Consider the following 14,168-nt stretch of genomic DNA (forward strand, 5'->3'; position numbering starts at 1 on the left):
TTCTAGTTCCTCGAACCAGAAACACGCTGCCGTAGTGACAGGAACAATGCATGAAATTGGTTGTAGAAGGTAACCTTGCTGTACAAAAATCTTTTTAAGCAAACCCTCTAATTTCTTATCCATAGGATCTTTGAAAGCACAACTATCTTCGATAGGAATAGTAGTGCGTTTGTTTAGAGTAGAAACCGCCCCCTCGACCTTGGGGACTGTCTGCCATAAGTCCTTTCTGGGGTCGACTATAGGAAATAATTTCTTAAATATAGGGGGGGGAACAAAAGGTATGCCGGGCCTTTCCCACTCTTTATTTACTATGTCCGCCACCCGCTTGGGTATAGGAAAAGCGTCGGGGGGCACCGGTACCTCTAGGAACTTGTCCATCTTACATAATTTCTCTGGAATGACCAAATTGTCACAATCATCCAGAGTAGATAACACCTCCTTAAGCAGTGCGCGGAGATGTTCTAATTTAAATTTAAATGTCACATCAGGTTCAGCTTGATGAGAAATTTTTCCTGAATCTGAAATTTCTCCATCAGACAAAACCTCCCTCATGGCCCCTTGAGATTGGTGTGAGGGTATGTCAGAACAGTTATCATCAGCGTCCTCTTGCTCTTCAGTGTTTAAAACAGAGCAATCGCGCTTTCTCTGATAAGTAGGCATTTTGGATAAAAGATTTGCTATGGAGTTATCCATTACAGCCGTTAATTGTTGCATGGTAATAAGTATTGGCGCACTAGATGTACTAGGGGCCTCCTGTGTGGGCATAACTGGTGTAGACACAGTAGGGGATGATGTAGTATCATGTTTACTCCCCTCATTTGAGGAATCATCTTGGGCAATATCATTATCTGTTGCATTACTGTCCTTACTTTGTTTGGACACTATGGCACAATTATCACATAAATTTAAATGGGGAGACACATTGGCTTTCACAGACATGTTAAACAGGCTTAAACTTGTCAACAAAGCACAAAAAACGTTTTAAAATAAAACCGTTACTGTCACTTTAAATTTCAAACTGAAAACACTTTATTACTGAATATGTGAAAAAGTATGAAGGAATTGTTCAAAATTCACCAAAATTTCACCAAAGTGTCTTAAAGCATTAAAAGTATTGCACACCAAATTTCAGAGCTTTAACCCTTAAATTAACGGAACCGGAGCCGTTTTTACATTTAACCCCTATACAGTCCCAGAATGAGGCTCTGTCTATAACTAGAAAGGCCCCCATCTGAAAAAGGTGTCCAACACAGTGCCTGCCGTTTTTCTAAACGTTCCCCAAGATTATAATACCAATAATTAGTTAGAATCTGCATAATATGCCTAGTAAAGCAATTGTTTTAGCCCAGAAAAATGTCTACCAGTTTTTAAGCCCTTTTTGAAGCCCTTTATTCTTTTATGTTTAACTAAGAAAATGGCTTACCGGTCCCCATGAGGGGAAATGACAGCCTTCCAGCATTACATGGTCTTGTTAGAAATATGGCTAGTCATACCTTAAGCAGAAAAGACTGCTAACTGTTTCCCCCAACTGAAGTTACTTCATCTCAACAGTCCTGTGTGGAAACAGCAATCGATTTTAGTTACTGTCTGCTAAAAATCATCTTCCTCTTACAAACAGAAATCTTCATCCTTTTCTGTTTCAGAGTAAATAGTACATACCAGCACTATTTTAAAATAACAAACACTTGATAGAAGAATAAAACTACAAAAAACTCTTAACCATCTCCGTGGAGATGTTGCCTGTGCAACGGCAAAGAGAATGACTGGGGTGGGCGGAGCCTAGGAGGGATCATGTGACCAGTTGCTGGGACTCTTTGCCATTTCCTGTTGGGGAAGAGAATATCCCACAAGTAAAGGATGACGCCGTGGACCGGACACACCAATGTTGGAGAAAGTGCCCTCCTTTGATAGTGTGCCCCCTACCAGATCCAAAGCCGGATCAGGGGCTGCCCCTTCATGCTGAATTTGACTCGGCAGGCTTCTTATTCTGCTTGGATTTATTCCAGGACTGAGGAGGTTTCCAAGTTCCCTTGGACTGTTCCGGCTTTGCAGAGGGCTGCTGACGTTGTGATGTGTCTGAACAAAAAGAACGAAAATTAGGACCTTATCCCTTAGGTTTGTTGTTCTTATCCTGCGGTAAAAAGGCACCTTTGCCTCCAGTAACCGTGGATATTATAGAGTTCAGGCCTGGACCAAAAAGAATCTTCCCCTTGACTGGGAGGGAAAGAAGTCTAAACTTTGAAGTCAAGTCCACAGACCAGGATTTCAGCCAGTGCCCTACGGGCTAGCACAGAAAAACCTGAAGCCTTGGCGTTCAGGTGAATAATCTGCATTTGAATCACAAATAAAATAATTAGCTACCCTTAAGGCCCTAATTCTTTCTTGGATCGGGTCAAGGGGACCCTCCACCTTGACCAACTCAGATAAGGAGTCGCACCAGTAGGTAGCCGCTCTTGGTACCGCCGCTGTTGGTTGGAACAAACATCCCGTATGCTGAAACATTTTTCTTAATAGAGTTTCCAGCTTCTTATCCATGGGCTCTTTAAATGACTAACTATCCTCAAGTGGGATAGTAGTGCGCTTAGCAAGCGTAGAGATAGCACCTTCAACTTTTGGGACATAACCCCACAACTCCAACTGAGAGTCCGGAACCAGGAACAATTTCTTAAAGGAAGAAGGGGAAAAAGATGAACCAAGTCTCTCCCATTCATTCTTAATAATGTTTGCCATCTTTACAGGAACCAGGAAAGTCTGTGGTGCAACACTGTCCTGGTAGACCTTATCTAATTTAGGAATACAAGGTTCCTCAGGTAATTTAGGTTCTGGAACCTCTAGTAGCCAAAACTTCCCTTAGCAGAAAGCGTAAGTGTTCAATCCTAAATCTAAAGTCTGGTTCCTCCTCAGCTGGAGGCTTAGAGGCAGCAGATTCCTACCCAGAAAGAGCATCCTCTGAAGTATCAGATGCGTTTTCATCATTGGATAATCTTGTATCAGATAAATCCAATAAGCTAGTAGATGACCCCTGGGAAGGATAGAAATAGATAAAGCACTAAAGGCTGCAGACACTGCTGTCTATAACTGTTCAGTAAAGTCTGGCGATAAAAGGGCCCTTCCAGATGGAGAAATAGGAGTGCTACGGGAAGCTGCATGTGTATTAGGAGATGACTGTAGGGTGCGCTTCTCATGGGACGGAGACTCCTCAGAGGTAAAAGGATCAGTAGTACTAAACATATTAGCTTTCTTTGATAAGATTACTTTATAAAGGCATGTGGAACATAATTTAGCAGGCGGGTATACCATGGCCTCCTCAGACAATATAGACAAGCATTAGATTTAGGTACAACATATGAGAGACCTCCATAGCTTGCGCTTATAAAAAAGGACTATAGACAAGGATAAATGGCACCTTTATACCCCAATGGCTGGGGCACTCACCACCTCCTATGACCCAGGCCCAAGAGAGAAACTGCTTCGTCTCCAGACAACGCACGGTCAGGAAGAAGAAATCACTGTGACCACACACTGTGAACCATGCAGGACTGCCCCTGCACCTAAAAGCATGCCAAGCCTAACTGGCTGCGTAGCGCTCCAAAATGAAAGTAAAACCTGTATGTTCCAACATTTGCCTGAGCCACATCTCACACGTCACAGCATAAACACAATATTAAAAATATGCAATTAATACCTAATGTTCAATAATCCCCTTCCGGAGACATTAACCCTCGATTCCCTCTGATAAAAGGAGTCACACTGTGACCTTGTCTTCTTGCGTTATCAAATGTGAATAAAAATTGAAACAATCTTACCGGAATCTATGCCGTGGAATAGAAACACAGCCTCTCACGTTTGACTGTCTTGTAGCATCGCTCCTGACATGGGCTTGAGTGATAGAAGCAGGCAGTGAAACTCGTCAACACTGATTGCTTAGGAGCTGTTAATACAAGTCTGGATGGGTTCGTAGAAAGACTCTCCCTGCATCTCCAGACTCTCACTGAGAGGCTGACATGACTACTTAAAACTCCAGTTCCATTTCGATGAGTACTACCCTCCATAAGGAAGTACTCCATATCTTCTGACACTTCTCTGTCAACCTCCTGTGACGAAAGGCAAAGAATGACTGGGAGATGAGGGGAGTGGGGGAGGTATTTAAGCCTTTGGCTGGGGGTGTCTTTGCCTCCTTCTGGTGGCCAGGTTCAGTATTTACCACACGTAAGGAATGAACCCGTGGACTCTGCTCATATTAAGATGGAAAAGAATCTGTCGACCCTTAGGTCTACCATTCATGTCCTGAAGGAGGAAAATCTCTCCCAGTAATTTCGGAAAATATTGAGGCCCGACCAGGTCCAAATAAAGACTTGCCCTTAACCCTTTAAGGACATAGCTTTCAGTTTGCTCAATTGTTTTATGACGGAAAAATTCCATCACATTTCCTTAAGAGGTTAAAGAGTAAGGACAGAGGACAGAAGATTGAATTTGGGTGCAACATCTGCCAACCAAGACATTGGCCCTAGAGCTCTGAGAGCTAGAACCGCAATGTTCCCAGCCTAACCAACAGAATGCTGACCTCACAAATAAAAGAAATAGCCAGCCTTAGAGCCTTGATCCTATCTTGGATCTCCTCTAAAGTAGTCTCCTCTGAAATTAGATCAGTCAAGGAGATGCACCAGAAAGATGCGCACCTGCAAATATAGCAAAAATTGTCACTGGAAGCCATAGGAAAATCGGATGAATGTATATCTTTCTTTAGGGTTCAAGCTTTTTAACCATAGGATCCTTGAAGAAGCACTATCCTCAAGCGGGATAGTAGTGCTTCTAGCTAGAGTGGAGATGGCACCCTCTACCTTAGTTAAAGAGCTCTACTGGACACGAATAGAATCAGCAACAGGAAAATCTTCTTGAAAACAGGGTACGGGGAATGGGCTTCTCCCATTCCTGAGCTATAATTACAAACATACAACCTAGAACTGGAAGTATTACTAAAGCTGAAGGTTTGATATCAAACACGCTGTTAAGCTTATTAGGCTACTTTGGCGTCTCAGCGACAGTGGAGTCGAAGTCCTCCAAGGAAGCAAGAACCTCCTTCAATAGTAATCAGAAGTGTTAAAGCGTAAATCTAAAAACGAACCTCTTCTAGGTCTGCAGTACTAGCCACTGCAGACTCGGAAACAGAGATCTCATCCTCAGAAGCCACTGAGGACTAATCTTCATCAGAAAACCGAGAGACTGATGAACGCAAACTTAGCGGAGTCAGAACCCTTGCAAGAAAAACATTCTCAGAATTCCTCTATTACCAGCAAAAGAAAAGGATAAGACTGTAAAAACCACAGATGATAGTTTGCGCAGCAAAATCCCCTGGAAAAATACACCCCCAGAAACTAGTTGAGAGGAACCGCAGGGCACTGAATGTGACTGCTAAAAATTTGTGACGTTGGAGGGGAAGCAAATCATAGAAAAGACAACATATCTAATGATAGACGGGCTCTGAGAGGGTATACTTATTTGGCCAAAAACATAGTTTTAAAAAGAGGAGCAAAATTGCACAGAGGAAAATTATTAAATTTCTAAGCAAAAAGCATATATCAAAGACAAGGACAAGAAAAATGTTAGAAATCATAACATAAGAATTGTCCTAACTAAAATTGCTCTTCTAAATTAAACAGACCAAAATTGTAATTTTTAAGAAAAATCTCAAATTTATATATATAGAATATAATTATTATAATAAAACCTCTATGTGCACCTAAAGCACAGTTGTGGACTACCTTCCTGGTGACCAGCGGGAAACGGAAGTATCCGACTTTAAATAAATTAACTTTAGTCTCTGACTCCAGTAAGAGAAGACCTGAAAACATCCCGTTACACACCGGCACCTAAAACTCATCATGGCCATATGAAAAGATGTCTGGTTAATTATCACAGCGTCCACACCGACATTCGCTCCGCTCTCAAATCGGCAGTTAGTTATAATGTAGGCCGATACGGGAGAGCGGAGTTGGATCACATGACCGCAACAGAAATACATTTTACGTTACGCCACAGGAAGAAAGTGCGCAAAGTACACTACGCTGTTCTAAAATGAAATTATTTTTGAGACACGACTTAATAAGTAAATTGCTCTTTTATCATAAAAAAACAAATTATGCTTACCTGATATCGTGGGGAGGAGAGTCCACGGCTTCATTCATTACTTTTGGGAAATAAGAACCTGGCCACCAGGAGGAGGCAAAGACACCCCAGCCAAAGGCTTAAACCTCCCCCACTGCCCTCATCCCCCAGACATTCTGCCAAGGAAACAAGGAATAGTAGGAGAAATATCAGGGAAGAATAGTGCCAGAAATTTAGGCCCGCCTACAGTAGTTACGGGCAGGAGCTGTGGACTCTCCTCCTCACAATGGAAATTAAATGATCAGGTAAGCATAATTTATGTTTTCCATCTGAAGGAGAGGAGAGTCCACGGCTTCATTCATTACTTTTGGGAAACATATACCCAAGCTTTAGAGGACACTGAATGAAAGGCGGACCCTAATATGAGTACACCACAGCGTGTAAAACCTTTCTCCCAAAAACAGCTTCCGCAGAAGCAAAAATGTCAAATTTGTAAAACTTTGTAAAAGTGTGTAAGGAGGACCAGGTAGCTGTCTTACAAATCTGCTCCATAGAGGCCTCATTCTTGAAGGCACAAGACGAAGCCACAGCTCTAGTTAAATGAGCAGTGATCCTCTGAGGAGGCTTATGTCACGCTGTCTCATAGGCCAAGCAAATCAAGCTCCTCAACCAAAAGGAAAAAGAAGTAGAAGAGGTCCTCTGCCCCTTGTGCGTCCCGGGATACACCACAAAAGGAGATGTAGACTGTCTGAAATCCTTCGTAGCCTGTAGATAGAACTTTAAGGCCCGAACCACATCAAGATTATGAAGAAACCTCTCCTTAGAAGAAGGGTTAGGACACAAAGGAACAATTATTTACTTATTGATGTTACGGTTAGACGCCACCTTGGGAAGAAACCCCAAACCGGTGTGAAGAACAGCCTTATCCGCATGAAAGACCAGATAAGGAGGCTCGAATGGCAAGGAAGTCAGCTCAGATACTCTGCGTGCCGATGCAATGGCTAACAGAAAGAGAACCTTCCAGGACAGAATCTTAATGTCAATAGAATGCATAGGCTCAAACGGAACTCTCTGCATAAACTTAAGGACCAAGTTTAAGCTCCATGGGGGAGCAGACTGCCTAAAGACAGGTCTGATTCTAGACAGAGCCGGAACAAAAGATTGAGTCTCCTGTGCAACAAAACTGATAAAGCCGAAATCTGTCCCTTTAAGGAACTAGCGGCAAGACCCTTCTCCAAGCCTTCCTGGAGAAAAGACAGAATCCTGGATACCTTCACCTTGTGCCAAGGATATCCGTGTTTTTCACACCAGGAAAAGTAAGTCCTCCACACCTTATGGTAGATGCGACGAGTGACTGGCTTCCTTGCCTGAACTAGAAAGTCATTTACACTTTCAGAAAAACCTCTCTTGGCTAAGACTAAGTGTTCAATCTCCACGCAGTCAGCCTCAGAGAAATGAGTTTTTGATGTTGAAAGGGGCCCTGTTCCAGCAGATCCCTGCCACAGGGTAACCTCCATGGCGGAGAGGATGACATCCACTCCAGATTCGCAAAACACGTCCTCCATGGCCACGATGGAGCAATCAGGATGGCCGAAGCTCGCTCCTGTTCGATGCGTGCCACTACACGAGGTAGAAGTGGTAACGGTGGAAAAATGTAAGCTAGGCTGAATCCATAAGGCACCGCTAAGGCGTCTATCAGCTCTGCCTGGGGATCCCTCGATCTCGACCCGTATCGGGGTAGCTTGCAATTGAGTCTGGACACCATGAGATCATCTATCTCCGGTGTTCCCAATCTGAGACAAATCTCCGCAAACACTTCAGGGTGAAGATACCATTCCCCCAGAAGGAAGGATTGCCTGCTGAGAAAGTCCGCTTGCCAGTTGTCCACACCTGGAATGTGGATTGTTGAGAGCGAGCAGCTGTGGGACTCTGCCCACTCCAAAATCTGAGACATCTCCCTCATTGCTAGGGAGCTCTTCGTTCCCCCCTGGTGGTTTATGTAAGCCACCTAGGTAATGTTGTCAGTCTGGAATCTGATTAAGCTGAACAACCCCAGAGAAGGCCACGCCTTCAGAGCATTGTAGATTGCTCGAAGTTCCAGAATATTGATCGGAAGGATAGATTCCTCCCGGGTCCATTTTCCTTGTGCCAATCTGGCACACCAAACAGCTCCCCATCCTGACAGACTTGCGTACGTGGTCACAATCTCCCAGGACGGTCTCAGGAAGGATGTCCCCAGGGGACAGGCGCTCCGGACGGATCCACCAAGATAGGGAGTCCATGGTCCGAGCCATCCATGGATATGCGCTGTGATAGATTTGAATGATCGCCGTTCCACTGTCTCAACATGCACAATAGAAGAGGTCTGAGATGGAACCTGGCGAAAGGGACAAAGTCTATGCTGGACACCATGAGCCTGATCATCTCCATACACTGAGCCACCAAAGGCTTGAGTAAGACTGAAGGGCAAGGCAGGTGGATGCAATCTTCCTGCGTTGTTTATCTGTGAGAAATATTTTCATGGACATAGAGTCTATTATTGTGCTCAGGAACTCCACCCTGTTGCTGGGAACCAGGGAACTCTTTCCCGAGTTGATCTTCCAACCGTGAGATTGGAGCAATAAAAGAAGAAACCTCGAATGATCCTCTGTGAGCGCCTGGACTAGGATGTCGTCCAAATAGCGCTCCACAGCAATGCCCCTGGATCTGGCCACTGCAAGGAGCGCCCCTCAGAACCTTCGTGAAAACTCTCGGGGTTGTCACCAGGCCGAAGGGAAGGGCCACAAACTGGAAGTGTTGGCCCAGAAACGCAAATCTTAGGAACTTAAAGTGGTCCCTGTGAATTGGGACATGAAGGTAAGCATCCTTCAATTCTATTGCGTAATGAACTGCCCCGTCTTGAACTAGGGGCCGAATAAATCTGATTGTTTCCATTTTGAATGATGGAACAGCCAGAAACTTGTTTAAACACTTTAGGTCTAGAATCGGGCGGAACGAGCCCTCCTTCTTTGGTACCACAAAAAGATTTGAAAAAGTACAATAGACTCCTTTCTGCTTGGGGTACTAGTACAATAACACCTAGAGAGGAGAAGTCCCTCACACATTCTAGAAAGGCCACTCTCTTTTCCGGTCTTGAAGACAGGTTTGACAGGAGGAATCTGCCCCTGGGCGGATGGGACCTTGATCCTATCCTGTAACCCTGTGCGACAACCTCCAGAACCCAAGGGTCCCTGAACGTCCTGCAACCAGGCTTCGGAGAAGAGACAATCTGCCCCCTACTTGGTTCAGGGAACGGTCGGGGGCTGCCTCTACATGCCGATTTCTTCTCGGTGGGCTTCTTGCTCTGCTTGGACTTGTTCCAAGACTGAGCAGGCTTCCAAGCACCCTTGGACTGATCCGCTTTCGCGGCTGGCTGCTGGGCCTTGTCTGCACAAAAGGGATGAAAAGTAGATGCTTTAGGCTTAGCCTTCTCATCCTGCGGTAGGAAAGCTCCCTTGCCTCCCGTAACTGTGGATATGATCGAATCCAATCCTGGATCAAACAGAATCTTTCCTTGAAAAGGCAGGGACAACAGCCTCAACTTAGAGGTTATGTCCGCAGACCAAGACGTTAGCCACAGAGCCCTGCGAGCTAAAACGGAGAATCCTGAAACCTTTCAGGCGCATAATTTGCATATTGGCTTCACAAATGAAGGCATTGGCTCACTTCAACGCCTTAATCTTATCCTGCACCTCGTCGATGGAAGTCTCCCTCTCGACCAGATCACAGAGATTCACACCAATATGTCGCAGCTGCGGAAACTGCGGCTACAGCCGATGCTGGTTGAAAAACAAACCCTGTGTGTTGAAACATTTTCTTAACATGTTTCCCAACTTTTTATCCATGGGCTCCTTAAACGACGAACTATCCTTGAGAGGAATAGTCGTCCACAGAGATGGCACCATCCACCATAGGGACAGTCCCCCACAGCTCGAGCTGAGAGTCCAGTATGGGGAACAGTTTTGTAAAGGAAGAAGAAGAGGAAAAGGAATAACCTAATCGCTCCCATTCATTCTTAATATCAGCCATCTTAACAAGAACCGGGAAGGTCTGAGGCACCACCCTGTCCTCGTATACCTTATCAAGCTTAAAAAATCGTAGGTTGCTCCAGAAGCTTTGGTTCCGGGACCTCCAGAGTAGCAAGCACTTGCTTCAGCAAAAAGCGCAAATTCTCCATCCTAAACCTAAAGTCAGGCTCCTCTATAGCCGGAGGATGAGATGACACAGATTCCGAACCAAAAGGAGCCTCCTCCGAAGAGGGCCTCGTCATCCTATAACGCCTCTGATATTTCCATAGGCGTAGACAACCCCTGGGACGGGCTGCCATGATACGCCCTACGCTTGCACTTAGCAAAACGTGGTAAGGCATGGATCACTTTCGATACTGCCATTTGCAGTTGATCCGCAAAATCTGACAGCCCATAAATCTCTCCCGTAGGAGTAATAGTTGGATCATGGGGCACTGCATGTGCACTCGGAGATGAAAGCAGGGAACGCACCTCATGGGACAGGGAGCCCTCAGAGGTGAGCGGCTCAGTAGTACTAGACATCCTCTTAGTTTTAGATGTCGCAACATTAGCAAGGCATGTGGAACATAGTTGAGCAGGCTGATCTACAAGAACCTCCTCACAATAAACACAGGAATGAGACTTTGTTAAAGAGGGAGAACCCTTTAATGCATCAGAGTCCTCCATAGCTTGCTCTTTTATTATGGACTAGACTAGCTTAAAAAACAGACACCTTTATACCACCAATGGCAGGGGCACTCACCACCTCTTATGACCCGGAATACAGAAACCGCTTCATCTCCTATGCCGTTGATCAACAGAGGAAGTGAAACTCGCACCCGGTCACCTGGGATGCCACGCAGGAGCAAACGCGCCAAAATAAGCCGCGCAAATACTCCCGGAAGTCAACCTGAAGTTCCCCCATTGCTAGAGCCACATCTCACACATTACGCAGCAGTAACACAATAAACAATATTATGTATAACCCCCCCCCCCCCCTTTTCAATAAACCCCTCACTAGGAATATTAACCCTTGATTCCATAAGATAAAAGGTGCTACACTGTGACCCTGTCTTCTGTGTTAATATGTATAAAAAAATTAAACAATCTTACCAGAATCAATGTCGTGGAACAGGAACACGGCCCTTCAAGTGTGACAGGTAGAAGCATTGCTCCTGACATGGACTTGTGTGCAGAAAGCAGGCAGCCAAACTCATCAACGCAGATTGCTTGTGGAGCTGTTAATATGAGTTGGGATGGTTTCGCAGAAAGACACTCCCTGCATCTCCAGACTCTAACTTTCATCAAGGCTCTCACTGAGAGGCTGACAGGGCTACTTAAAACTCCAGTCCCATTCCGAAGAGTACTACCCTCCATAAGAGACTACTCCGAATCTTCAGCACTTCTCTGCCATCCTCCTGTGACGAAAGGCAAAGAATGACTGGGGGATGAGGGGAGGTATTTAAGCCTTTGGCTGGGGTGTCTTTGCCTCTTTCCTGGTGGCCAGGTTCTTATTTCCCAAAAGGAATGAAGCCGTGTAGTTTCCTCCCCTTTAGATGAAAATATGTTTCCTTCACTACTCTTAAGCCTAGGGCATATAAAGGCTTCTAATCCACACTCAAGCCTGCCGGTTAACTGAAGTAACTGAAGCTGCAGTTACATGAAATACAGATCTTTAACCCCTAAGCAGATGCAGTGCCTCCAAGCTGTCCATTAAATATAAATATCTCACAGAGATAGTAAAGTCCCATTTATATATCCCCCCATCAGAGATAATTTAGAGAGAAAAAATCCACTGAGGATAGACCTCCATAGTGCTATAACCTTCTAACCTAGAAGGAAAAAGCACTTACCTGTGGAACCGGCTGCCGGACAGAAACAGATTCTTAGGTGTGAGAGTAATCCACCTCTGACATTGACCTGTAGAAAAGAAAAAAACAGAGTAACCAACCCTGGTTTTCTATATAGGGGTAGCACTGATGTAAGAAGTTAAGCAAAGTCACCATTACTCTTACTAAAGAGATTGACATGGACACAGCATAGCCCCAATCCTTGCTTGCAGGGAAAAGTACCCATTAAAGGATTACAAATCTTCAGACACCATCTTCACACATCCTCTCTTGACAGAGGCAAAGAGAATGACTGGGGATTATGGGTAAGGGAAGTGACACTTAACAGCTCTGCTGGGGTGCTCTTTGCCTCCTGCTGGCCAGGAGTTGAATTCCCACTAGTAATTGGAATTAAATCGTGGACTCTCCATGCCCGGAAATAAATACATTTATCAGGTAAGCGTAAATTTTGTTTTTCATCAAGTTAACCACGTTAAGTAATGAGCACTGCATATTTCTATACTTTATAATGCAAAATGAATACAGTAATTTACTTACCACACTGCAGTAGGAAGTGACTGCATGCTTGTTACGCCTCCATCAACTGGAACTACAACCTGTACATTAGATAGTACATTGGGAACAGCCATGGACTCTGGATTATATTTGTAATCTAATCTAACATCAGTCGTGTTAGAAGTGCATTTCCAGTAGGTTGCAAGATTCAAAGGAGTGGACTGGATTCCATTAGATGAAACCTTAAAATTAATAATACATAAAAAAAGACATTAAAAGGATGGTACTTCATCTTATCTACAACAGTGATTAGCCCCAGTCCATAAAGACCCCATTAACAACATAACACTCTCTAATACTGGAGCCTATTAGCTCCAACCTACATAATTTAGCTCCATCCCCTACCTCCCTATGCGTTAGACGTCATGGAAAAAGACTAGGCATAGCTGCCTTACCTCTGTGATTGTGAATCACATTAGTAGGTTTTAGATAAACACCTAGTAGGTTAAAGGGACAGTAAACAGCAGAATTTTAGTTGTTTAAAAATATAGATAATCCCTTTATTAACCATTCTCCAATTATGCATACCCAACACAGTTATAATATATTTTTATACAAAAATAAAAAAAGAGAGAAGAGCTCAACCTGGGAACGAACAATGGCATAATAGATTGTTCTATGGCTAGTAACCACCCAAGAAGCAGCCTCTTTTTGCTCAACATTTGCCTTTCACATAGAAGAACTTTCCTGAAGCATATCAGTCTGATCCTGACTTCACAGTACAGTCCAGCCCTGAAATACCAGGCAATCCTTCTCTGAACAAGAGAAACAGCAAAACCCCAGACGCATGTTTCGGCCTATTGTGGGCCTCGTCAGTGAGGTGCAGCCATATCCCTCTAGGCACACTGAGCAACGGGTCCACGTCTGGATTCCCGCATCACATTTAGGGAGACTTCCCTAAGTGTCATAATTTGCATAAATTAAAAGAGAGAAGCGCTCAACCTGGGAACGAACAATAGCATAATAGCTTGTTCTATGGCTAGTTACCACCCAAGAAGCAGCCTCTTTTTGCTCAACATGTGTCTTTCACAGAGAAGAACTTTCCTGAAGCATATCAGTCTGTACAGTCCAACAGGATTGTTCGTTCCCAGGTTGAGCGCTTCTCTCTTTTAATTTATGCAAATTATGACTCTTAGGGAAGTTTCCCTAAGTGTAATGCAGGAACCCAGACGTGGACCCGTTGCTCAGTGTGCCTAGAGGGGTATGGATGCACCTCACTGACGAGGCCCACACTAGATCGAAACGTGCGTCTGGGGTTTTGTTGTTTCCCTTGTTCAGAGAAGGATTGCCTGGTATTTCGGGGCTGAACTGTACTATTAAGTTAGGATCAGACTGATATGCTACAGGGAAGTTTTTCTCTGTGAATGGCATATGTTGAGCAAAAAGAGGCTGCTTCTTGGGTGGTAACTAGCCATAGAACAAGCTATTATGCTATTGTTCGTTCCCATGTTGAGCGCTTCACTCTTTTAATTTATGCAATATATTTTTTACCTCGGTGATTACCTTGTAGCTATGGCTCTGCAAACTGCCCCCTTATTTCAGTTCTTTTGACAGACTTGCATTTTTAGCCAATCAGTGCTTGTTCTTAGGAGCTTCACGTGCCTGAGCTCTA

The 14,168-nt window shown here is 44.4% G+C and overlaps 1 protein-coding gene across 2 annotated transcripts in view; it reads right to left on the reverse strand.

Annotated features, from left to right (window-relative positions):
- FCHO2 (FCH and mu domain containing endocytic adaptor 2) overlaps positions 1 to 14,168 on the reverse strand; it is a 505,609-nt gene that overhangs the window by 92,585 nt on the left and 398,856 nt on the right. For both annotated transcript variants that reach the window (XM_053701433.1, XM_053701434.1), the window contains exon 23: positions 12,539 to 12,738. In XM_053701433.1, coding sequence (XP_053557408.1) covers positions 12,539 to 12,738 — 200 coding nt within the window. The remainder of the gene's footprint in view (positions 1 to 12,538; positions 12,739 to 14,168) is intronic.

Source organism: Bombina bombina, chromosome 2 (genome assembly GCF_027579735.1).
Source record: "Bombina bombina isolate aBomBom1 chromosome 2, aBomBom1.pri, whole genome shotgun sequence".
Taxonomy (NCBI): Eukaryota; Metazoa; Chordata; class Amphibia; order Anura; family Bombinatoridae; genus Bombina; species Bombina bombina.